At 42.8% G+C, this 25,678-nt stretch overlaps 1 protein-coding gene across 1 annotated transcript in view; it reads right to left on the reverse strand.

Annotated features, from left to right (window-relative positions):
- LOC130367428 (collagen alpha-1(VII) chain-like) overlaps positions 1-25,678 on the reverse strand; it is a 522,098-nt gene that overhangs the window by 422,342 nt on the left and 74,078 nt on the right. Inside the window, exons 12-19 of the mRNA XM_056569846.1 lie at positions 25,439-25,585; positions 25,177-25,296; positions 6,326-6,484; positions 5,786-5,908; positions 5,218-5,361; positions 2,733-2,864; positions 1,966-2,112; positions 603-722 (exon numbers count right to left, since the gene is read on the reverse strand). Coding sequence (XP_056425821.1) covers positions 603-722; positions 1,966-2,112; positions 2,733-2,864; positions 5,218-5,361; positions 5,786-5,908; positions 6,326-6,484; positions 25,177-25,296; positions 25,439-25,585 — 1,092 coding nt within the window. The remainder of the gene's footprint in view (positions 1-602; positions 723-1,965; positions 2,113-2,732; positions 2,865-5,217; positions 5,362-5,785; positions 5,909-6,325; positions 6,485-25,176; positions 25,297-25,438; positions 25,586-25,678) is intronic.

Consider the following 25,678-nt stretch of genomic DNA (forward strand, 5'->3'; position numbering starts at 1 on the left):
AGAATGAATAAGAATAAGTACGGTAACTGCAGTAGTTTCTCATCATATTTGTGTTTGTGTGGAAGCTGCTCTTACTTTCTTCTTACTATATGATGTGTGTAGAGTCTGATGCGGGCTCCTATTTTAGAAGTGTTATAGGGTGAATTTTATTATGGTGCTTAGAGCCTTTTTTTGTTACTCTGGGCGCACAAAAAAGTTGTACGTGCGCCTAAGCACTTTTTGTGCAACTTTTGTGGGTAAGCATAAAGTTGCAAACAGCCTTACCAGAGCAACTTTACAGTGGTTATAGCGAATTTATGATGTGCGTATGCCACGTAGTCAAAAAAAAGTCACAAACCCCTTCAAAAAGTCTCAAGTCAACTTCTAGTCTGACCTGGCTTACAAAACTGCCTGTCGTAAGCACTTTTAAAAAGTTGCACAAAAGTCTCAAAAAATACTTTTGTGATTTTCTTATTTGCTCCAAATGTATCAACCTCCTGTTTAAGTATGATAAATATGTAGCATATGAGCAAAACTAAAGCAAAAAAATGCCTTCAGAACTCGCTGACCAAAGACAACAATAATAAATGTCCCCCAGAGGGTTTTGCATAAATATTGCTTACCTGAAGTTAACCTCCATGTTAAAAGATAAGATGATGCCCCATTTACTCCAGACCAACTCAATAACACACTATCCCCCGTTGTTTCTTTCAATTCAAAGGAGTCCACTTTTGGTAGGTCTACTGCATAACAAAATGAAATATCCAAATCAGATACAGATACATCGTAAAAGCCCCAGATAGTTTTTTTTTTTTTTTATCAACTGAGGGAGGAAGATCTCTCAAATTATTTTATTATCTATCTATCTATATATATATATATATATATATATATATATATACTTATATACTATGATTCAAGATATAAATCCCCTTTATGCACAATTTATCACAACCTTTATTATATTTGTTTCACAAACGTGTGCCTAAACCTTATCTATAATATGCATTTAAGGATATTAGAAAGTGATTAAAGCCCAAATCAACTTACTGTCCAGCCAGAGGCTTAACATTTTTTAGGTGGGTCAACAAGGTAGGGTTTTTTTTATTAGTGATACAGAAGACACATGAAAAGGAAAACTCTGCAAGCACTCAGCTTTCACAGAGTGTCACACTGCAAGTACCTCAGGGCACATTCACTCGGCTAGTTTTTCGCTGTGTGTTAGAGGGGTACTCCGGTGGAAAGCAATTTTTTTCAAAAAATCTTAATCCTTCCAGTACTTATCAGCTGCTGTATACTACAGAGGAAGTTGTGAAGTTCTTTCCAGTCTGACCACAGTGCTCTCTGCTGACACCTCTGTCTGTGTCAGGAACTGTCCAGAGCAGGAGAGGTTTGCTATGGGGATTTGCTCTTACTCTGGACAGTTCCTGACATTGACAGAGGTGTCAGCAGAGAGCACAGTGGTCAGACTGGAAAGAACTTCACAACTTCCTCTGTAATATACAGCAGCTGATAAGTACTGGAAGGATTAAGATTTTTTTTATAGAAGTAATTTACAAAACTATTTAACTTTCTAGCACCAGTTGATTTGAAAAAAAAAATAATGTTCCAACAGAGTACCCCTTTAAGTAGCAACAGATTTTGTTAACTTCAGTGGGGTGTGCTGCAGCGGAAAACTCACAGAAGATCTGCCTGTGTGAATGTACCCTAAAGTCAGGTTCACACAGCGTAAAAAAATGAACACTTATTTTTTTCATGTTCTCATAAACTAGGACACGAGCAGGACTAAAAAGAGAGAGTAATAGGCTATGTAATAGTCAAACTATACAAAGGGAGTGAATGGTTCTGTCTCTTCTTGTCTCTATTCTATATTGTGCCCTCATGAAGTAAATATTCAGAGTATGTCTGTGTATGTGGGAACTTCATTTGTGAATGCCCATTGTTTTGTAGAACTTCCCAATGGAGAAACACCTTTTGAATACTCACACGTTTTTGCTGTAAGAAGAACAGGACTTCCCTCCCGGTTTCCAACAATGGATGATACATAGATATTGTAAGTAGAACTCTCCTTCAAGTCAGGGATTGAAAAAAATGAAGAGTCTGCAGAAACAATCTTTGAGTTTCTAGCACCACCTAGTGATAATAGAATAAAAGTTTTTAGATTTACTTCGTTATTGCTCCAAAAATGAGTTGCATATTCCATTATACTAGATGATGTAAATAATGATAATATAAGGTTCTATTGAATCAAATGATGATCCCTAATGGAAGTCAAGAACAATATGTTATCAATTTTTTAAACATTTTAAATACTAGTGCAACTTTTACACTTCATGTTCTGATATTTTCTATCTTCTGTAATGTTTGTATTTTTATATTTATACCATTTTTTAAACTGTCTAACATATACACATGCATATTATCAATAATAATAATCAAACTATAATTTATATATAAGCTGACTATAATGTATAGATGTTATAATATGTTTATAATGCTTTTTAAAATGTATCTCAACATGCAATGTAAAGCAGATTGCACTTAAAAAAAAATAAAGACGTCTTTTACTTTTTATTTTTAAATACTATACTGTTTCAAAAGGAGGTATTGTTCTTGGCATTATGGCAGTTTTTTTACTAAAAGCCTAAGGTATTATTAACCTTTTGAAATAATTTTTAAAGGGAAGACATATGCACACTAATTTAAATAAATCAGTACAAGTAATATATTAGTCACGAAAAATAAGATCTTACCATCAAATGGGAGCCAGGAAATTTTGTAGTGAGTTATTCCAGGGGTTTTCTTCCAGGACAGTTTGAGGGTGTTGACACCAGTATCAATTATTTGCAAGTCTTTAACAGGAAGAAGCTGTACGGGGTTGGAGTCTACAAGTGCATGTATGGGAATAATGAGAAGAGTCAAACTTTACTCCCTAATATAGGCCTAGCCATTATTTTGGGACAGTTTCAAAAAGGTAGAAAAGGGCAAAGAGAGGGTGTCCAGCATTTAGGAATTAAGGCAACAAAGGCATCTGCAAATAGGAAAAGTGTGTAAGAAATGCTAACCACTTCTACCCAGTTAACAGTTGTCTCAGTTAACCCTGTTCATGTGTTCTTATAGTGGGCTTCAATGTCTGGGACACCTTTTATGAGCCAAGATAGAAAGCCGCGCTATAGGAGCATGAGTCATTCATCTGGAGGCCACCCTGTTAAATACATTTCCCCTGCAGTAGCCACATCAAGGGAAATGTCTATCTGGCCACTGCTTCTACACAGAGGTATAGCTTGTAGCTTCCTGGTGCGACCGCTACCTCTGCACCCCTTATGGCTAAGCTTCTGCTTCTACTGATGAAATTGATGGCTCCTAGCTGAAATGGGTTAATTCTGATAGGACAACCCCTTTAAGATGAGAGTTATTGTAATGAGCTTTTACTAGATTTTTCATTATTACTAAATAGAGAGAACCAAAAACCTTGCATCCATATTAGTAAAGTTATGAGTGACATGCTATAATGCTGTCCATCATCATGTTATATTACATGCACATTTAACTAAACACATGCATATAAGTCACAAAGTCACCAGTTCCACCAGTAAAACCATGTTAAGGGTGCGTTCCCACCTGGCGTATAAGCAGCGCATTTCACACTGCGCAAATTTTACGGCAGCAGCGGGAAATACGCTGCGTATTCCTTGCTCACTATACACACAGGGCTTTCCGGCGACAGCCCTATGCGTGTAGTGAGTTTTGGAGGCGGAACCACGCACCACAGTCATGCCGGTACACAGCCCCGCCTCCAAAACTCACTACACACATAGGGCTGCTGCCAGAAAGCCCAGTGTGTATAGTGAGCAAGGAATACGCAGAGTATTTTCCGCTGCTGCCGTAAATTTTGAGCAGCATGAAATATGCTGCGTATACTTCAGGTGGGAACGCACCCTAAATATGTTTAATCACACTTTAGACTAGAGAAAGCTGGCCGGCACTGCCAGACTTTCCGTGAAACCTACTGAGGAATCTGGTCGGTCCCATATACATTGGGTGGTGCTCAACTACTTATAAGAAGACAATGTCCTTATTCCAAAGATGCATATAACAGAAAAAGGAATGGCACTCACCGCTGTCTGTGGTTTTCTTATACTTTATTATCCATAAAGTGCAGGTGCATTAAAAGGCAAATCACTTGTCCGGGTGTGGACGCTAGTGTGCGTGCTTCAGGTAACAATTGTTTTGCTCTGACTGAGCTTCAACAGACCCTCCCTTTCCCATGCTTCCTCATTCCTTAAATCACGTTACTATGGATGACGGAAGCCATGGGGCGGGGTTTACAAGCACAATCAGTTTAAAAAGAAATGTGAATACTAAACACATACAGTTAAGACCAACGAACACATAACTACAAAACAATCCTAGATCAATTTGATCATTCAGTCCTGCAAGTTCCTGTGCGCCTGTCTTTAAAATCCACCATGCTTCAATTTCACGGAGGATGTTTTCATTGTCTTTACCTTTACTTTAACCCAAGTAAATCTATCTCCATTGGGGGCATAACGAAAGACATAACCAAATGTATTTGCTGCAAAACATCCTTCACAGTGTATGCGTTAATTTGCACCTGCGGTAGGTTCTATATAGGCAGCACAATCAGAGCATTAAATACGCGTTTTCGGGAACATGTCTGGTCAGTAAAGTCAGGAAAAGGCTCTCCGAGACTTATAGAGCATATAAATACTGCACACAATGGAGATTCAAGCACCTTAAAATTCATGGGAATTAAGAGGTTAACCTGTATTCAAGGTAAAGACAATGAAAAAATCCTCTGTGAAATTGAAACACGGTGGATTTTAAAGACGGGCGCACAGGAACTTCCAGGACTGAATGATCGAATTGATCCAGGATTGTTTTTGTAGTTATGTGTTCGTTGGTTTTAACTGTATGTGTTTTGTATTCATATTCCTTTTTAAACCGATTGTGCTTGTTTATGGATAATAAAGTATAAGAAAACCACAGACAGCGGTGAGTGCCATTCCTTTTTCTGTTATATGCATCGTCTAAATATGTTTAATAATCCAGTGTGTACTAAAGCATATATAGTATTTTTTATCATGTTATCCAAATGATCCATAGGGTAGAGCATAGAAAAGCAAGTTAAGACTAAATGGAAAAATGACCATACTGGTTGGACCATAGCTTGGTATATGAACAATAGAAGAACTTTTTAGTATACCTGAGACTCACCTGTGTTTTGAATTAGAGTAGCTGCTGGACCTTCAGTGTTGCTGTAAACTGCCTGAACATTCACAATGTACTTGGTGTTGGGCTGCAAATTTGTAATATGGTATGACCGGATATTGGGAGCCAGATAATGACTTTTAGGGGTGTCTGTAATAATAATAAGAAGAAGGTTTCTTACAAAAAATGATCTGAACCCAGTTTATGAATAAATTGTGTTTTCTAGCTAGAAAGCGTTGGGGGAGATTTATCAAAACCTGCCTAGAGGAAAAGTTGCTGAGTTGCCCATAGCAACCAATCAGATCGCTTCTTTCATTTTTCACAGGCCTCTTTAAAAATTAAAGAAGTGATCTGATTGGTTGCTATTGGCAACTTAGAAACTTTTCCTCTGGACAGGTTTTGATTAATCTCCCCCATTGTTCCTATCACACAATATCTGAATAAAACATATAAAGCTTAATATTAGTTTGTAATTAATAGAAGATAAAACCAGTAACAAAACAATATCAGGTACATTGTAATAAAGAATGATAACATATTAATATTCAGCTTACACTTATTAAAGCAATGTTACCTGATGTTGTAGGGTTCCAGGACACTTTATACTCAGTGGCTCCAATGGTGGAACTCCAGGCCAGAGAAATTGAAGTGCTGGTGTATCCAGTCACCTTAAAGTTAGACACGTATCCAAGAGGTGCTGCAGAGTATCAAAGTTGAATGCTATTAATGTTACTGCGTCACACTTCTAGTTATACATCCTTTATCCACAGCATCATACAGTGAATTGAGGCTTTTTTTCACATTAGCACAATAAATTCTGTTCATAACGTAGCCATTTTCAAAATGGAGCCTACATTTTTAATGTATTTTACAAAATCCTCCCAAACCCCAAATCTGAGTCAGAAGGCTTCCATCAGGGTTCTGGTATTGTCGACAGCAAATAATATGGCTGCATACTGGGCTATTCTTGGTATTAGTAATGCAATGTGTACTGTTCTTAGCATCTTTGTAATGCAGGTCATGTACAGTATCCAAAGTATAATAACAAAAAAAAATAATAATTTCACCTGTATAATACTGGAAGTTACTATAAAATAATGAATTTGGTGCTTACAGGTTCGAACTGTTGTAGAGATTCCTGGTCCCACCGCAGAACCGAAGAGCACATACAAGGAGATTACATATTCTGTGTTGTGTACCAGGTTTCTTAGCTCAAAGGAAGTGAGTGTGCTATTCAATGCAAGTTGTCGGGGGCGATCTCTGCCGATAAATTCTTTGAAGTGAAAGGAAAAAAGTTCAGTTAAAGATTGTCCATACTGTAAATATAATTCCTGAACATTACATCATTGCATACAAATTCTACGATCATTAGTAAATAGAAATAGTGATAGTGATAACTTTTGTAACACACTAGCTTTTTTTCCCGCGGCTTCGCTCGCGTTAAATTTGGGGTAACATAGATCTACTTTTTACGATCCTAAAGTAATGAGGCCGCTCTGGGTAAAGTCTACGGGCATCCAAACAACCCTAAATCTAAAGAGTTAATGCCGGACATCTGCCAGAACAACGATGTCCGGCATCAGCCACGGGTCCCAGCTGCTGATAGCAGCCGGGACCATGCGGGTATCATGCGAGATCAGCTCCTGAGCTCGCTTCATTACCCTCCCGTGTTGCAGCTCCAGGTATAGCTGGCATTCTGCGGCAAGGAGTTAATTCATACAAATTTTGAACAGCTGTTTCACCCCTTAAGGGGTGGAATTTTAGAAAATGTTTCTAAACACGTGTTTCTTTATCTCTAATTGTTAGCCTAAAAACAAAGTTTCATGTTTCTAGCTTCAAAAATGACGGACTTCCATACAAACCTTCAAGACCCTTTTTCACCCCCTTAACGACGCAGGACGTATATTGACGTCCTGCGCCGGCTGCCGCGATATGAAGCGGGATCGCGCCGCGATCCCGCATCATATCGCGTCGGTCCCGGCGCTCATCAACGGCCAGGACCCGCGGCTAATACCACACATCGCCGATCGCGGCGATGTGCGGTATTAACCCTTTAGAAGCGGCGGTCAAAGCTGACCGTCGCTTCTAAAGTGAAACTGAAAGTGACCCGGCTGCTCAGTCGGGCTGTTCGGGACCGCCGCGGTGAAATCGTGGCGTCCCGAACAGCTGACCGGACACCGGGAGGGCCCTTACCTGCCTCCTCGGTGTCCGATCGACAAATGACTGCTCCGTGCCTGAGATGCAGGCAGGAGCAGTCAAGCGCCGATAATGCTGATCACAGGCGTGTTAATACACGCCAGTGATCAGCATAGGGGATCAGTGTGTGCAGTGTTATAGGTCCCTATGGGACCTATAACACTGCAAAAAAAATGTAAAAAAAAAGTGTTAATAAAGGTCATTTAACCCCTTCCCTAAGAAAAGTTTGAATCACCCCCCTTTTCCCATAAAAAAAAAAACATATGTGGTATCGCCGCGTGCGTAAATGTCCGAACTATAAAAATATATCATTAATTAAACCGCATGGTCAATGGCGTACGCACAAAAAAATTCCAAAGTCCAAAAAAGCGTATTTTGGTCACTTTTTATACCATTAAAAAAATGAATAAAAAGTGATCAAAAATTCCGATCAAAACAAAAATCATACCGATAAAAACTTCAGATCACGGCGCAAAAAATGAGTCCTCATACCGCCCTGTACGTGGAAAAATAAAAAAGTTATAGGGGTCAGAAGACGACATTTTTAAACGTATAAATTTTCCTGCATTTAGTTATGATTTTTTCCAGAAGTGCGACAAAATCAAACCTATATAAGTAGCGTATCATTTTAACCGTATGGACCTACAGAATAATGACAAGGTGTAATTTTTACCTAAATATGCACTGCGTAGAAATGGAAGCCCCCAAAAGTTACAAAATGGCGGTTTTTTTTCGATTTTGTCGCACAATGATCTTTTTTTCCGTTTCGCCGTGCATTTTTGGGTAAAATGACTAATGTCACTGCAAAGTAGAATTGGTGACGCAAAAAATAAGCCATAATATGGATTTTTAGGTGGAAAATTGAAAGGGTTATGATTTTTAAAAGGTAAGGAGGAAAAAACGAAAGTGCAAAAACGGAAAAACCCTGAGTCCTTAAGGGGTTAAAGGGGTACTCCGGTGAAAAACTTTTTTTTTTTAATCAACTGGTGCCAGAAAGTTAAACAGATTTGTAAATTACTTCTATTAAAAAAATCTTCCTGTACTTACTAGCTGCTCAATACTACAGCGGAAATTCTTTTCTTTTTGAAACACAGAGCTGTCTGCTGACATCACGAGCACAGTGCTCTCTGCTGACATCTCTGTCCATTTTAGGAACTGTCCAGAGCAGCATATGTTTGCTATGGGGATTTCCTTTTACTCCTAAAATGGACAGAGATGTCAGCAGAGAGCACTGTGCTCATGATGTCAGCAGACAGCTCTGTGTTTCAAACGGAAAAGAATTTCCACTGTAGTATTCAGCAGCTAATAAGTACAGGAAGGATTAAGATTTTTTTAATAGAAGTAATTTACAAATCTGTTTAACTTTCTGGCACCAGTTGATTTAAAAAAAAAAAAACGTTTTTCCCCGGAGTACCCGTTGAATTTTGAAAAAATCCTTTCTATTTCCTCATCTACGTCTTAAAATCAACACCTGTGAAAAGATTCAGCTTTCTAGGTCCAATGGGTTTAGGCTTGATGTGATGAGCCAGTGAGTCAGGTCTTCTCCTTTTATATACAAGATATATATATATATATGTTTACAAAAACAGCATACAAATAACGGTGGTATTTTCAGTACACACATGAGTGGAAAACATTTTTTTTAAAGTCAACTGGTGCCAGAAAGTTAAACAGATTTTAAAATGACTTCTGTTTAAAAATATTAATCCTTCCAGTACTTATCAGCTGCTATATGCTCCACAGGAAGTTCTTTTCATTTTGAATTACTTTTGTGTCTGACCACAGTGCTCTCTGCTGACACCTCTGTCCATGTCAGGAACTGTCCAGAGCAGGAACAAATCCCCATAGCAAACCTCTCCTGCTCTAGACAGTTCCTGACATGGACAGAGGTGTCAGCAGAGTGCACTGTGATCAGACAGGAGGAGCAGGAGCAAATCCCCATAGCAAACCTTTCCTGCTTTAGACAGTTCCTGACATGGACAGAGGTGTCAGCAGAGTGCACTGTGATCAGACAGAAAATAAATGCAAAAAGAAAAGAACTTCCTGTGGAGCACACAGCAGCTGATAAGTACTGGAAGGATTAAGATTTTTAAATAGAAGTAATTTACAAATCTGTTTAACTTTCTGGCACCATTTAATAAAAAAAAATTGTTTTCCACCGGTGTACCCCTTTAAAGGGGTAATCCAGGAAAAAAATATTTTTTTTTAATATATATATATATATATCAACTGGCTCCAGAAAATTAAACAGATTTGTAAATTACTTCTATTAAAAAATCTTAATCCATTCAGTACTTATGAGCTTCTGAAGTTGAGTTGTTCTTTTCTGTCTAAGTGCTCTCTGATGACACGTGTCTCGGGAACCGCCCAGTTTAGAAGCAAATCCCCATAGCAAACCTCTTCTACTCTGTGCAGTTCCCGAGACAAGCAGAGATGTCAACAGAGAGCACTGTTGTCAGACAGAAAACAACAACTCAACTTCAGCAGCTGATAATTATTGAAAGGATTAAGATTTTTTAATAGAAGTAATTTACAAATCTGTTTAACTTTCTGAAGCCAGTTGATATAAAAATAAAAATAAAAAGTTTTTGGAATTGGAATTTCTGGAATACCCCTTGAAGCTTAGTCAGACTGAATGGACACCGTCAATTTTCAAATCTTGCTATAGATTCTCAGTTGAATTCAGAGCTCGGGTTTGACTAGGTAATTTTAGGACATTAAAGGAGTACTCTGGTGCAGAGTACTCCTGCTCCGTCCTGCCCGGGCTGCAAAAAAAAATGAAACTAAGCCATCTCTCACCTTCCTGGGTTCCCGCGGAGCGCCACTACAGCTGATCGGTCCTCCGGTCCATCCTCTTCATACTTCCGTGTGAACGAAGCATCACATGGCGCTCAGCCTATCGCCGGCCGCTGTGATGTTCTGCCTCGGCCCATAAAAGGCTGAGCGCCATGTGACGCTTCGTTCACACGGAAGTATGAAGAGGATGGACTGGAGGACCGATCAGCTGTAGTGGTGCTCCGCAGGAACCCAGGAAGGTGAGAGATGGCTTATTTTCATTTTTTTTTTGCAGCCCGGGCAGGACGGAGCAGGAGTACTCTGCACCAGTGTACTCCTTTAACATGATTTGATCTAAACCATTGCATTGTAGCTCTGGTTGTATGTGAAGGGGCATTGGCCTAGATTTATTAAATTGTGTGAGAGAAAAAATAAAGGGGGAGCTAGTTGATATATAAAAAAAAAAAAAGTATTTTCCTGGATAACCCCTTTAACCCCTTAAGGACCCGGGGTTTTTCCGTTTTTGCATTTTCGTTTTTTCCTCCTTACATTTAAAAAACCATAGCTCTTTCAATTTTGCACCTAAAAATCCATATGATGGCTTATTATTTGTGCCACCAATTCTACTCTGTAATGACGTCAGTAATTTTACCCAAAAATTTATAAAAAACGGAAAAAATTATAATTTTGAGACAAAATAGAAAGAAAACACCATTTTGTAATTTTGGGGGCTTCCGTTTCTACGCATCACATTTTTCGGTAAACATGACACGTTCGCTTTATTCTGTAGGTCCAGAGGATTAAAATGATACCCTACTTATGTAGGTTTGATTTTGTTGTACTTCTGGAAAAAAGTCATAACTACATTCAGGAAAATTAATATGTTTAACCCCTTAAGGACTCATGACGCTCTCATACGTCTTCATTTCAGAGTCCTTAAGGACTCATGACGTATGAGAACGTCATGAGCTTTCCCGGACCCCCGCAGCCAGCTGGAGCGGAGCCAGTGCCCGATGCCTGCTGAAATCGTTCAGCAGGCATCGCGGCATATCGCCCAGGGGGGTCATGATGACCCCCCCATGTCGGCGATGGCCGCAGATCGCTGTAAAATTCAGTCCAGCGATCTTCGGCGGATTCCGGGTCAATCGGGTCTCCAGTGACCCGGAATTACTGGCTAATCGGGGCCGTCTCTGATGGCCCCGAACAGCCATAGCCAGCAGGGGTGAGGTGGCACTGGTGCCACCTCACGATCGCCCTGATTCGTCGGCCGGTTTACAGGCCAACCAATCAGGGCACCTGCTGCGGGTGTCACTCCCGCAACCTGCTCCGCCCCTCTTCCCCGGCGTCAATGTTGGGATCGGGGCCCCAGGAGCGGCGGCGACGACGACGAGGGACTGACCTGTGTGCGGCGGCGTGGAGCAGTAGTTGGAGATGATTGACAGCCTCCTGCTGTTGCTTAGCAACAGATCCCAGCATGCAAAAAGGGCATACTGGGAGCTGTAGTTATGCAACAGCAGGAGGCAGACCACCACAACTCCCAGCATGCCCTTATGGGCATGCTGGGACTTATAGTTTTGCAACAGCTGGAGGCACATTTTTTCTATGGAAAAGTGTACCTTCAGCTGTTGTGTAACTACAACTCCCAGCTTGCACAATCAGCTAAAGTGCATGCTGGGAGTTGTAGTGGTGCATCTGCTGATTGCATAACTACAACTCCCAGCATGCTTGTTGGCTGTCAGTGACTGCTAAGAGTTGTAGTTTTGCAACAGCTGAAGGCACACTGGTTGTGAAACACTCAGTTAAGTAGCAAACCAGTGTGTCTCCAGCTGTTGCAAAACTACAATCCCCAGCATCCCCAGTCAAAGTAGTATGCCTCCAGCTGTTGCATAACTACAACTCCCAGCATGTACGGTCTATCAGTGCATGCTGGGAGTTGTAGTTTTGCAACAGCTGAAGTCACACTGGTTGCAAAACACTGAGTTTGTTACCAAACTCGGCGTTTCACAACCAGTGTGCCTCCAGCTGTTGCAAAACTACAACTCCCAGCATGCACTGATAGACTGTACATGCTGGGAGTTGTTGTTTTGCAACAGCTGGATGTTCTCCTCCCCCCCCCAATGTTAATGTACAGGGTACACTCACATGGGCGGAGGTTTACAGTAAGTATCCAGCTGCAAGTTTGAGCTGCGGTAAATTTTCTACCGCAGCTCAAACTGCCAGCGAGAAACTACTGTGAACCTTTGCCCGTGTGACTGTACCCTAAAAACACTACACTACACTAACACACAATAAAATAAAAAGTAAAAAAACACTACATATACTCAAACCCCTACACAGCCCCCCTTCCCTCCCCAATAAAAATGAAAAACGTCTGGTACGCCACTGTTTCCAAAATGGAGCCTCCAGCTGTTGCAAAACAATTACTCCCAGTATTGCCAGACAGCCACTGACTGTCCAAGCATGCTGGGAGTTTTACAACAGCTGGAGGCACCCTGTTTGGGAATCACTGGCGTAGAATATGTCCACCCCTATGCAAGTCCCTAATTTAGGCCTCAAATGCGCATGGCGCTCTCACTTTGGAGCCCTGTCGTATTTCAAGGCAACAGTTTAGGGCACATATGGGGTATGGCCATACTCGGGAGAAATTGTGTTACAAATTTTGGGGGGTATTTTCTGCTATTACCCTTTATAAAAATGTAACATTTTTCGGAAACCAAGCATTTTAGGTAAAAAAAAATGTTTTTCTTTTACATATGCAAAAGTCGTGAAACACCTGTGGGTATTAAGGTTCACATTACCCCTTGTTACGTTCCCCGAGGGGTCTAGTTTCCAAAATGGTATGCCATGTGGGTTTTTTTCTGCTGTCCTGGCACCATAGGGGCTTCCTAAATGCGGCATGCCCCCAGAGCAAAATTTGCTTCCAAAACACCAAATGTGACTCCTTCTCTTCTGAGATCTGTAGTGCACCAGCAGAGCCCTTTTCACCCCCATATGGGGTGTTTTCTGTATCGAGTGAAATTGGGCTTCAAATTTTGGGGGGTATTTTCTGCTATTACCCTTTTTAAGAATGTCACATTTTTGGGAAACCAAGCATTTTAGGTAAAAAAAAAATTTTCTTTTACATATGCAAAAGTCGTGAAACACCTGTGGGGTATTAAGGTTCACATTACCCCTTGTTATGTTCCCTGAGGGGTCTAGTTTCCAAAATGGTATGCCCTGTGGTTTTTTTTTTTGCTGTCCTGGCACCATAGGGGCTTCCTAAATGCGGCATGCCCCCAGAGCAAAATTTGCTTCCAAAACACCAAATGTGACTCCTTCTCTTCTGAGACCTGTAGTGCACCAGCAGAGCCCTTTTCACCCCCATATGGGGTGTTTTCTGTATCGGGTGAAATTGGGCTTCAAATTTTGGGGGGTATTTTCTGCTATTACCCTTTTTAAGAATGTCAAATGTTTGGGAAAGCAAGCATTTTAGATTTAAAAAAAAATTTCTTTTACATATGCAAAAGTCGTGAAACACCTGTGGGGTATTAAGGTTCACTTTACCCCTTGTTATGTTCCCCGAGGGGTATAGTTTCCAAAATGGTATGCCATGTGTTTTTTTTTTTTGCTGTTCTGGCACCATAGGGGCTTCCTAAAGGTGACATGCCCCCCAAAAACCATTTGTCGCTCCTTCCCTTCTGAGCCATCTACTGCGCCCACTGAACAATTAACATAGACATATGAGGTATGTCCTTACTCGAGAGAAATTGGGTTTCAAATACAAGTAAAAATTTTCTCCTTTTTACCCCTTGCAAAAATTGGGTCTACAAGAACATGCGAGTGTAAAAAATGAAGATTTAGAATTTTCTCCTTCACTTTGCTGTTATTCCTGTGAAACACCTAAAGGGTTAAAACACTTATTGAATGTCATTTTGAATACTTTGGGGGGTGCAGTTTTTATAATGGGGTCATTTATGGGGTATTTCTAATATGAAGGCCCTTCAAATCCACTTCAAACCTGAACTGGTCCCTGAAAAATAGGGAGTTTGAAAATTTTGTGAAAAATTAGAAAATTGCTGCTGAACTTTGAAGCCCTCTGGTGTCTTCCAAAAGTAAAAACTCATAAATTTTATGATGCAAACATAAAGTAGACATATTGTATATGTGAACCCAAAAAACATTTATTTTGAATATCCATTTTCCTTACAAGCAGAGAGCTTCAAAGTTAGAAAAATGCAACATTTTCATTTTTTTCATCAAATTTGGGGATTTTTCACCAAGAAAGGATGCAAGTTACCATAAAATTTTACTACTAAGTTAAAGTAGAATATGTCACGAAAAAACAATCTCGGAATCAGAATGATAACTAAAAGCATTCCAGAGTTATTCATGTTTAAAGTGACAGTGGTCAGAATTGCAAAAAACGGCCGAGTCCTTAAGGTGAAAAAGGGCTAAGTCCTTAAGGGGTTAAAATTGTCATCTTCTGACCCCTATAACTTAATTTTTCCACGTATGGGGCAGTATGAGGGCTCATTTTCATTTTTTATTGGTACCATTTTTGCATTGATAGGACTTATTGATCTTTTTATTCATTTTTTCATGATATAAAAAGTGACCAAAAATGCACTATTTTGGACTTCGGAATTTTTTTTTTTTTGCATACGCCATTGACCGTGCGGTTTAAGTAATAATACATTTTCATAATTCAGACATTTCCGCACACGGCGATACCACATATGTTTATTTCTATTTACACTGTTTTTTTTTTTTATTATTGGAAAAGGGGGGTGATTCAAACTCTTATTAGGGAAGGTGTTAAATGACCTTTATTCACTTCCCCCCCCCCCCATAGGGGGCTATAACACTGCACACACTGATCTTTTACATTGATCACTGGTTTCTCATAGGAAACCATTGATCAATGATTCTACCACTTGACTGCTAATGCCTGGATCCCAGGCACTGAGCAGTCATTCGGCGATTGGACAGCATGGAGGCTGAACAGCTCCCCGAGCTAACCTGCATTGTTTTACTTTCACCATGGCCCTGTGTTATAGAACGGGAGCGGACTCATGATGTACCGGTACGTCATTGGTTAAGCTTTTTTTGCCAAGAATAGGCAAACATTTTCATTTTTAGATGTGCAAAGCTGGTAGAGACATACCCCAAAAGACTTTTAGCTGTAACTAAAGCAAAAAGGGGGTTTCACCAAAAACACCCCCCCCCCCCCAGTCAATACATGGTGGAACCACCTATCGCTACAATTAGAGCTACTTATGCGTGCAATGGATGTAAACTTTTTAGTTCTTATTTTTTGTGTGTGTCACAATAAAATGTATTTTGCACTTTTAACCTCTTAAGGACCGAGGACGTATGGGTACGTCCTGGGTCCCGGTCCTGTGATATAACGCGTGGTCACACGGGGTCACCCCGCATCATATCACGGCGGGCCCGGCGTCAGGTATAGAGATCAAACAGACCTATATTTTTTTCACAAAAACCCTTTCCTCTCGCCCACTTGGTTTTCATCTTCTCTTCTGGAGGGGGCTTGTCAGTCTCTTGCCCTCACTCTACATGACTTATCTTCCTCCCTCACTAGGCTCTGAGTTACTGGGGAGTGAACCTGGGCTGTCATCTAATGACTGCAACAGACAAAATAGGGTACAGCGCTCCATGGTGCATTAAAAGATAAACCTGTGAGGTGTACAAGATATAAATTCAATGCTCACCTATAGAGGTTGTGTTTCCACATACACAACAATGGTGAGCACATATAGTAGTAGTGTCCACAGCCGGCCGGTCAGGTATAGAGATCAAACAGATAGCTTCGAAGAGGAACACCGGTCTTAATAAGGCGCTGGACACAAATGATGCACACTAATGGATGAAAGCAAGGTAGTTTATTCTCCCATCATGCAACGCGTTTCACTGCAACAGCAGCTTCATCAGGCATCTGATGCCTGATGAAGCTGCTGTTGCAGTGAAACACGTTGCATGATGGGAGAATAAACTACCTTGCTTTTATCCATTCGTGTGCATCATTTGTGTCCAGCGCCATATTAAGACCTGTGTTCCTCTTCGAAGCTATCTGTTTGATCTCTATACCTGACTGGCCGGCTGTGGACACTACTACTATATGTGCTCACCATTGTTGTGTATGTGGAAACACAACCTCTATAGGTGAGCATTGAATTTATATCTTGTACACCTCACAGGTTTATCTTTTAATGCACCATGGAGCGCTGTATCCTATTTTGTCTGTTGTAGTCATTAGATGACAGCCCAGGTTCACTCCCCAGTAACTCAGAGCCTAGTGAGGGAGGAAGATAAGTCATGTAGAGTGAGGGCAAGAGACTGACAAGCCCCCTCCAGAAGAGAAGATGAAAACCAAGTGGGCGAGAGGAAAGGGTTTTTGTGAAAAAAATATAGGTGCTTGAAAACGATATGTAAATGATCAGGATTAGGTTCTGAGTTTTTTTTGCTTTGGTTTTGCTTATGTGTGACATATTTATCATACTGAATTCATCTTGAGAAAAAGCACACATCCACAACATGCACCTTGATCTAATGCTCCTTAGCAACATTTATTAAGCTAACAGGTCGTTAGTGTACTTTATGATCATGAAGTGCAAGCCCACTAGCCACGTCATGGCCACCTGTAAATAGTGGGTCCCTAGCATCCCTAGCATAAAATGGTGCGGCACTGAGTGACGACCACCACCGCCCCAACACCAGTGCCCACAGGAGGAACGAGCCAACTGGCAGAGCAGCCCCAATGCCACTAAAACCAGTCCCTGGGCCGTGCAACCCCACAGACACAGCAACGGGGCAGCAATGGATGCCAAACAGAACTGCATCGGGGGAACAGATGTAAAAAGCTCACTCACCATGTGCTCCTAGTTTGAGACTGGGAGGCTGCCAGAAGGAAAAGAGCCCTAATGCAACTTCCTGCCAATTATATAGTCCTGGCCTGAGGGGGAGGGGCAGAGTGCAGACCAGAGTGCAGATCTAATGCTTCTCAGCAACATTTATTAAACTAACAGGTCGTTAGTGTACTTTAGGATCATGAAGTGCAAGCCCACTAGCCACATCACGGCCACCTGTAGTAGTGGGTCCCTAATATCCCTAGCATAAAATAGTGCTGCACTTGGTCAGCACTCTGCCTCTCCAGCTAAGCCCAGGCCTATAAAAATTAGCAGGAAGCTGCATTAGGGCCCTATTCTTTTCTGGCAGCCTCCCAGTCTCTGGCTGGGGGGCACATGGTGAGTGAGCTTTATACATCTGTTCACACTGGTGCGGTGCTGTGTGGCGTACATTGCTGCCTCGGCGCCGTGTCTGTGGGGTGGTGCGACCCAGGGACTGGTTTGAGTGGCATTGGGGCTGCTCTTCCAGTGGGTCGTTCCCCCTGTGGGCACTGGTGTTGGGGCGGTGGTGGTCGCCATTCAGTGCTGTGCCATTTTATACTAGGGATGTTAGGGACCCGCTATTTACAGGTGGCCTTGACGTGGCTAGCGGGCTTGCACTTCATGATCATAAAGTACCCTAACAACCTGTTAGTTTAATAAATGTTGCTGAGAAGCATTAGATCAAAGTGCATGTTGTGGATGTGCGACCATGTCTGTTTTTTTCTCTTGTTGAATTCATATTTATCATACTATCACAGAAGGTTGATAAATTTGGCTCACATAAGAAAAATAATAAATCACTTTAGAATACAATTTTTTAGTGCACATAAGCAAAAACCAATTAATGACTTCAGAACACCACTTTGTTACCCCACCTTAAGTCGCAGCTGTGAAAAGAATGTGCAATATATACATACATATATATATATATATATATATATATATATATATATGTTTATTAAAAACATTTTACCCCTTTTTCCCCCTAAATGTACTAACCCATTTTTCTTTCTCATTTCAGATCCAAGAATGCAAAGGACTACTTTGTATTCGGTGGACTACGATGACCAGCGTTTTTTTGGGTTCAATATTAAGAAAATGGTTAATGAGGGCTTGTAGGGGAGTGTTTTTTGGAATAAAAGATTTTTAAATGTGTTGGGTTGTTTTTATATTACTTACTTTGCAGGCTTAGCAGTGGAAGCTGTCGTATATATACGGAGTCCATTACTAAGCCGATGCTTAGCTTTAGCCTCAAAAAGAGCTCTCTCTAACCCCCAATTATTACCCCAGTACCCACTGCCTTAGGGGTACTGGGAAGAGCTGGTACCAACAGGCCCGGAACATCAAAAATGGCGCTCATGAGCCTAGGTGGTAACAGGCTGACGTTATTTAGGCTGGGGAGGGCCAGTAACAATGGTCCTCGTCCATCCTGGTAGCGTCAGGCTGTTGCTGATTGATATCTGGCTGAGGATAAAAATATGGGGAACCATACACATTTTGCATAAATAATTAAATATTAATTTTAAAAAAAAGTGTGTGGCTCCCCCTATTTTTATTCTCAGCCATATACCAACCAAGCAGCAACAGCCTGACGTTACCAGGGAGGGGACAAGGACCATTGTTACAGGCCCTCCCCAGCCAAAATGATGCCAGCCTGTTACCGCCTAGGCCAAGGGATGCAATTTTTGACACTCCAGGCATGTTGGTATCAGCTCTTCCCGGCACCCCTGTGGTGGTGTGTACCAAGGTAATCTTTGGGGATTAGCGCTATAAAGACGGCTTTCACTACTTACCTGTAAGGTAAATTTTAAAAAACAAAACATGTATAAAAAAATTTTAGTTCAAAAACACTCCATTTTATTAACATTAAACAAAAAAAAACGCTGGTCATCAACGTAGTCCACCGAATCCGAAGTAGTCCACAGGATACACGGATCTGAAATGAGAAGCAAAATAAAAATACGGAAAATAGGTTAGTACATTTATTGGCACCCGCCCGCACATCTTCCACCCTGGCGGCATGACTACAACTCTCAGCATGTCCTCACTGTAAGGGCTTGCTAGGAGTTTTAGTCATTTGACGGTGGGATGGTGGGAGATGTCCAAGCGGGTGGCAAGCAAGCCAGGGAAGCTTGTCACCTGCTCGCACATCTCCCGCCGTCTGCGCTGCACGACTACAACTACCAACAGGTCCTTACTGTATGGGCATGCTGGGAGTTGTAGTCATGCGGCGCGGTCGGGTGACAAGCAAGCCAGGAAAGTGGGCGGCATTGCATTCTGCTCCCTGGCCTCCCAGCAGGGAAAATGAAGTTACGGCACTGTAACTTCATATTTCCTGCCGGCAACTTGGATTGGCCAGGTGGTCCGGGCCAATCACGGGTCTGCCCGGGAAATGAGAAATTACAGTGCTGTAATTTCCTATTCCTGAGGGCCAGCCGCGCTCCCCATCACCCCGCCCATATCTACCACCAGCCCGCAGGCTGTTGGAACTATAACTCCTAGTTGTACTCCTGCAATAGCTAGAGGGCGGGTGATAGATGCTGGCGGGTGGCTGGGGAGCGGAGCGGAGCAAAAAGTCGCAGTTTGTGACTTTTTGTGCGACTTTTTGATAAATGCTGTCAAAGGCAAATTTGTAAGCCAGTTCTGACCTGGCTTACACTTGCAACTTTTTAAAGGGGGTTTGGACTTTTTTTTTTTCACTGCAAAGTGAAAACTGAAAATTGCTTAGGTAGGGCTGATTGGTACTGATTAGCAAGGCACTGTAAGATGCAAGAAAGAAAAAAACCAGTATTTAAAATAGTGAAAGACTTAAATATCCTTTATGGGGCATGGCCTGGATGTCGGAGTAAGCGGACGTGTGCTTCAGGAGCTCCCTCTACCCCGCATGTAATACCCTTATTTCTCACCCTGCTGCTGCTGGTTGGTGCTCACTTGCCCACCTGGGTGCTGGGAAGTGCGGTGCTGCTGGAGGTCTGTGTCTGATGGCATTGCGTTGAGCGGGTGGCTCCTGGAGACTAAGTCCCAGCGGTGCTGGTCGGGGGAGCGCAGTGGAGGATCAGATCGAGTGCGGGCAGTGGCGGACCCCTCGCCAGAACCAAGCGGTGCTGTGGTGAGCGGAGGGGGCTCTTCTTCTTGGACTTTCTGCCTTCCTGGACCCTTGGCCATTCTGAAAGTCGGGCGCCATCTTTAGCCTTTGTGGGCGGGGCTTCTGTGTGGCACCCATAGCTGCTCCCACCAGCGGGAAGGAGAGGCTGCTGATGTCACACAGTACACTGGATTTGAGCCTGCTACACCTCTCTGCCCTGACTGACTACCGCTGTGGAGTGAGTACATCTGGGCCCTGGATGGGTTCTTGCTGAGACTTGTGGTGCCTGCACTGGCCTATAGGGTCTGCCTACCCCTTACATTATCTCCTGCTGCATGCTCACTGGCCTAGTGATTCTCTACCTGCTCCTTGGGGGCCTGGGCTTGCTGGGACTTGTGGTGCCTGTGTTGGCCTCTGAGTCTGTCTGCTCCTTATGTTCTGGGCCGGGGCTTGCTGGGACTTGTGGTGCTCCTGGTGCTTTCTGTGGCTTGCCTTGTCACCTGTGGAGCCCTTACTGCGGACTGTCTCTGCTGTTGGAGTGCCAACTCCTGCCTGCACCCTCACCTGGTGGGCCTCCCTGAGAAGGTGGAAGGGAATGACCCTGTGCTGTTTCTTGAGAGTTGGCTGAAGGAGATTCTTCCTGTGGATACATTTTCTCCTTACTTCTCCGCTGAGCAGGCCCATAGAATTCCGGCTCAGCACCCTCCTCCTGGTGGCCTTCCCCGTCAATTTCTGGCCAAACTTCTCCACTTCAAGGACAGAGATGCTATTCTCCGGGCAGTGCGGATCAAGGGCAAGGTCATCTGTGATGGAAGCAGGGTGTCCTTCTACCCTGATTTTTCTCTGGAGCTTCGCAAGCAGCGGGTGCAGTTCACGGAGGTTGCGGCGAAGCTGCCTGCCAAGGGCTACCGCTATTCCATGCTGTATCCTGCTTATCTGAGAGTGGTGGATGTAGCCTCTACTAAGTTTACTTCACCGACTGAGGCTCTTCATTGGGTGGATGCGGCCCCTCTTGTCAAGCAGTCGGATTGAATTGCCCTGGACTGTCTTGATAAAGACTGCTCTCCATGAATGTCTTTAGATAGAGCTTAGGGAGCTAGATTTTGGGTAGTTTTCCTTAGTTACCATCCGTTTTAGTGTATTTTGGGGGGCTGGAGGGGGCTTTAGTAATCGTAGTTGTAGCTTTTTGGCGTTCTTTCAATGCCCCATAGTAGTTGTATTTAGGGTCTAGGTCTGCACTGCATTAGGGTATAGTAGTGTGCTATGTCCCATTTAGAATTAGACATAGTGCTCTTGGGTATGTTTTTGCAATGCTTGGTTGCCTTTGTTTCTCTGTTCTATGTCTGTGCCCTGTTTGTCTTTCTGTTGGTTGTATGTGGTCCTGGTGCCCTGACGTTCTCCGTCCTGGTCCTCATGTGTGTTTTCCTGTGTGCTTGCACTGCTAATTTTTATGATGAGGAACCTAAAGGTGGTTAGTTGGAATGTACGGGGGCTCAATTCTAAGTTTAAAATGGCCTTTTGTCTGGACTTTGTGAAACGCCAGACTCCTCACATTATTTGCTTACAGGAGACTCATATTACGGGTCAAAAGGTTCTTGTTCTAACATTGGCCTGGATAGAGAGGGGCTACCCTGCATCTTATTCTAATTATGCTAGGGGTGTCTTTGTGTTAATCACAGATCTCTGCTTCTGGTGGTCTCACAGGCGGCCTGTGACCATTTTGGGAGATATGTGATTTTACATTGTTCCTTGGGTTCCTTCACCTTTGTTCTTGTCTCTGTTTATGTGCCTCCCCCTTTTCAGGTCTCAGTACTGGAGCTAGTTACTAACAAACTGTTGTCTTTTCCCTCTGACCCTGTCCTTTTCATAGGTGATTTCAACGTAGCTACTGATCCACTGCTCCATTGCACCACCTCTGCTGACCCTGGTTCCTCCTCCTTTAACACCTGGCACTTGGCGTTGGGCCTGACCGATCTCTGGAGGTGAAAGTACCTGGCCCATAGGTAATTCTCTCGCATTGATCTCGCGCTGGCATCCGAGGACCTCCTCCCGGCAGTAAGAGATCTTTCCAACAACACTAGGGGGATCTCAGAACACTCTGCTGTACTGGTAGTTCTGCACTTAGGCCCTAGTCCCCCTTCCTGTATCTGGCGCATGCACTCTGGTTGGCTGCAGGCAGGGGCAGTAGTGGAGGCTCTGGGAGTTGCTCATGCTGATTATTGGGAGCATAATGCTCATTATCCTAATCCTCTGGTTCAATGGGATGCATACAAGGCCACGGTTAGAGGTGCCTTTAGTTAGGTCGGTAACAGAGGGTAAGCTGTTGCAGGAGGTAAGTCTGAGAATTAGAGAGCGTGGGCAAAAGCTCAGAGATCCTTGTTGGTATTTCAGTAGGATAGTGGATAGGGAGGCTGCCCTCTTTGCATTCGGTGATAAAAATGGCTGATTGTTGTGCTCCCTAAGCCTGGAAAGGATCCGTTGCTACCTGATTCTTATAGACCTATCTCACTTTTGAATGTTGATATGATTCTTATAGACCTATCTCACTTTTGAATGTTGATATTAAGATCTTGGCTAAAGTGTTTGCTACTTGACTGTATGCGGTCATTGACACTATCATTCAACCTGACCAAACTGGGTTTATGCCTGTTAGGGCCACTAATGTCAACGTGAAGCGCTTGCAACTCAACATAGCAGCGGTTGGGGAAGACTTTCCTACTGGTGTGGTGGTTAGTCTGGATATTTGCAAAGCCTTTGATTCAGTGTTTTGGCCTTATCTGTGGAAGGTCTTAGGTGCGATCGGGTTTGGTCCCTGATTCTGTGCTTGGGTTCACTTGCTATATGATAGTCCTAGGGCCTATGTTCGCACTAGCTTGGATGCGTCTGCTCCCTTTCTCCTGGGTTGGGGGACAAGGCAGGTGTGCCCGCTATCTCCCTTCCTATTTGTGCTGGCAATGGAACCCTTGGCAGCAGCCATACGCAGAGATCCTGCTATTTGTGGTATTCCTAGGCGGTCAATTGTAGAAAAGGTTTCACTTTATGCGGATGACACCCTGGTATATTTAGCAGACGCTGGTGGCTTGTTACTGTCCCTTATTGATTTACTTGACCGGTTTAGTTCGATTTCGGGCTTGCGGGTAATTTGGACTAAGTCATCCCTAATGGCCCGTTCCTCTGGAGTCCCCTTACCGCCCCTCTCCCGGCAGGTGTACAGGTGGTTTCCCGTTTTAGATATTTAGGGGTGGAGGTCACTGGGTCCCTGATGGATTATCTGCCCCTAAACTTGGTGCTGCTTTTATGTTCTACTGTGGAGCGGCTGACTGCCTGGTCTTCACTCCCTCTCTCCCTGGCTGGCAGGATTAACATTTTTAAAATGATTTATCTCCCTAAATTCCTTTATCTATTTCATTTGGCTCCCATGATTCTCCAGGGAAGAATTTCAACACACACAAGGGGTGCTCTGGGATCCTTCTACTGGCAGGAGAGGCCTCCCAGACTTGGTCGGGCTCTTCTTCAGGCTCCTAAGCGGCATGGCGGCTTAGCTCCCCCTGATGTCTATAACTATTTTCTTGCCTCCCAACTGGTCTATGCAGCGTGGTGGATCGATCTGGATCTGTCAAACTCGGCGACAGCTTTGGCTGGAGCTATGATGGGTTCCTATGAAGCTCTTACTAACACACTCTACAGATATCACTCTTGCTCTTCTTTTCCTATTCCTCTTCAAACTATAGCTGCAGTGTGGTAGGTGGTGTTGAGTGGTGTCACCTGCATGGGTTACAGGAGGCCGGGTTCTGGGGTTCTCATGGAGTCAAATTTGTGATCCACTTGTTGGGAGAGGATCAGATTTTCTTATACTTTTCGGACATGAAGGAACGTTATAGCATCCCTGGAAATGCCTTTTACAGGTATCTTCAGCTTAGATATGCGGTTCTGGCGCAGTTTGGCTCCCTGACGTTTACGCCTGCTTTTTCTGAAGTGGAGCTTCCCCTGGGCACCACAGACCTCTCTAAGCCCCTAATTCTGGCCTATGCTCTCCTCCAAACTCTTGGGCCTAGCCTGTTTGCTTAAACATTTAATAAATGGGTGGCTGATATTCTGTATTTCTCTGAGGATCAATTGAAGGAGGTTGAAGGTTCTTATTACTCCACATTAGTTAGTAGTAGAGATATGCTGATCCAATCTAGGTATGTTTTGAGGTTGTATTATATGCCTGCTAAGCTGAAGCGCATTGGTGTCTCTCAATTGGATTTGTGTTTCCGTTGTTCTTGTGAAGTTGGTACCTTTTTGCATGCTGTGTGAGATTGTCCCATCTTTGCTCTCTTCTGGAGGAAGGTAATGGGGTTTCTGGCTGATAATTTAGACTTCCCTTTCCTACTTACCCCTACGGTATGCCTGCTGGGAGTTATTAATGAGATGGTCTCTAGTTCACACCGATGCTTATTGATTCGATTTTTGCTGTTCTGTGCTCATAAAGTGGTAGTAATGACATGGCAGGATACCTCCTCCCCACCGCTGTCTCGTTGGCTGACTCTAGTCAACAAGTATGTCCCGTTATAGAAGGCTCTTTATGTGAGTCGTAAGTTCCCTAAGAAATTTGAAAAAGTATGGACCCCCTGGCTTTTGCTGGATGTGTTGGCGGACCCCCCAGCTAGCCTGGCTCTGTAGTTTTCTAAGTGTACTGTGGTTCTTTATAGGGGGGGGGGGGCTGGGGTTACCGGGATGTATGCCTGTGCGTGTGTAACTATGTCTGTCTGTGTTGGGCTTTCTCTGTTTGGGTCTCAGACACTCCTTGCAGCTTAACAGGAGCAATTTTCCAAATGTTCTAAATTTGATTATGAGCTGGTACTGGTCTGTGGGACCTTCAGGGTTTGTTTTACATGTTTTATTTCGTTCCACCACTGGTGGTGTTTGTTCATTAAATTGCGAAATTAAAATAAATACTTCAAAAAAAAAAATATCATTTACATCGTTATATATATTTTTGGTATCAATCTGTACTTCTGTAAAAATTATTTTAAGACTTACCTGGAGTTGGACCCCACGCTAGTCTGTATCCTGTAGCACCCTGTACTGCATTCCATGATATCAGTGCTGTATTAATGGACACTGCACTCGCTTTCAGACTCTGTACAGAGCTTGAAGCCACTAAAAAAGGTCAACAAAAAATGTATGCAATTTGTAAAATTCAATAAAAAGCAGAATTCAAGTTTACTAGATTACTATTGACTATATTAAGTCATATATATCGTAAACTGTCCAGTAACACTTGAACTGCAGTCATACTTACAGGTTAAAGCTTTAGCAGATACTATAGGGCCCTCTATGTCTACAAAGATTGGATTGATAGTTACTGTATACTCAGTGTCATGGCGCAGCCCTTGAATCAGATACTGAGTGTAGCTGTCTGCCAGGTTAACATTTTGATCATATCCCTCTGCATGATAAAAAAAAAAAATTATATTAATGCTGTTGTTATGATGTATTTTTCTGATTTATAAATGTATATTCATCAACAAGCAGTAGAAGG

The sequence above is a fragment of the Hyla sarda genome, chromosome 4 (genome assembly GCF_029499605.1).
Source record: "Hyla sarda isolate aHylSar1 chromosome 4, aHylSar1.hap1, whole genome shotgun sequence".
Lineage (NCBI taxonomy): Eukaryota > Metazoa > Chordata > Amphibia > Anura > Hylidae > Hyla > Hyla sarda.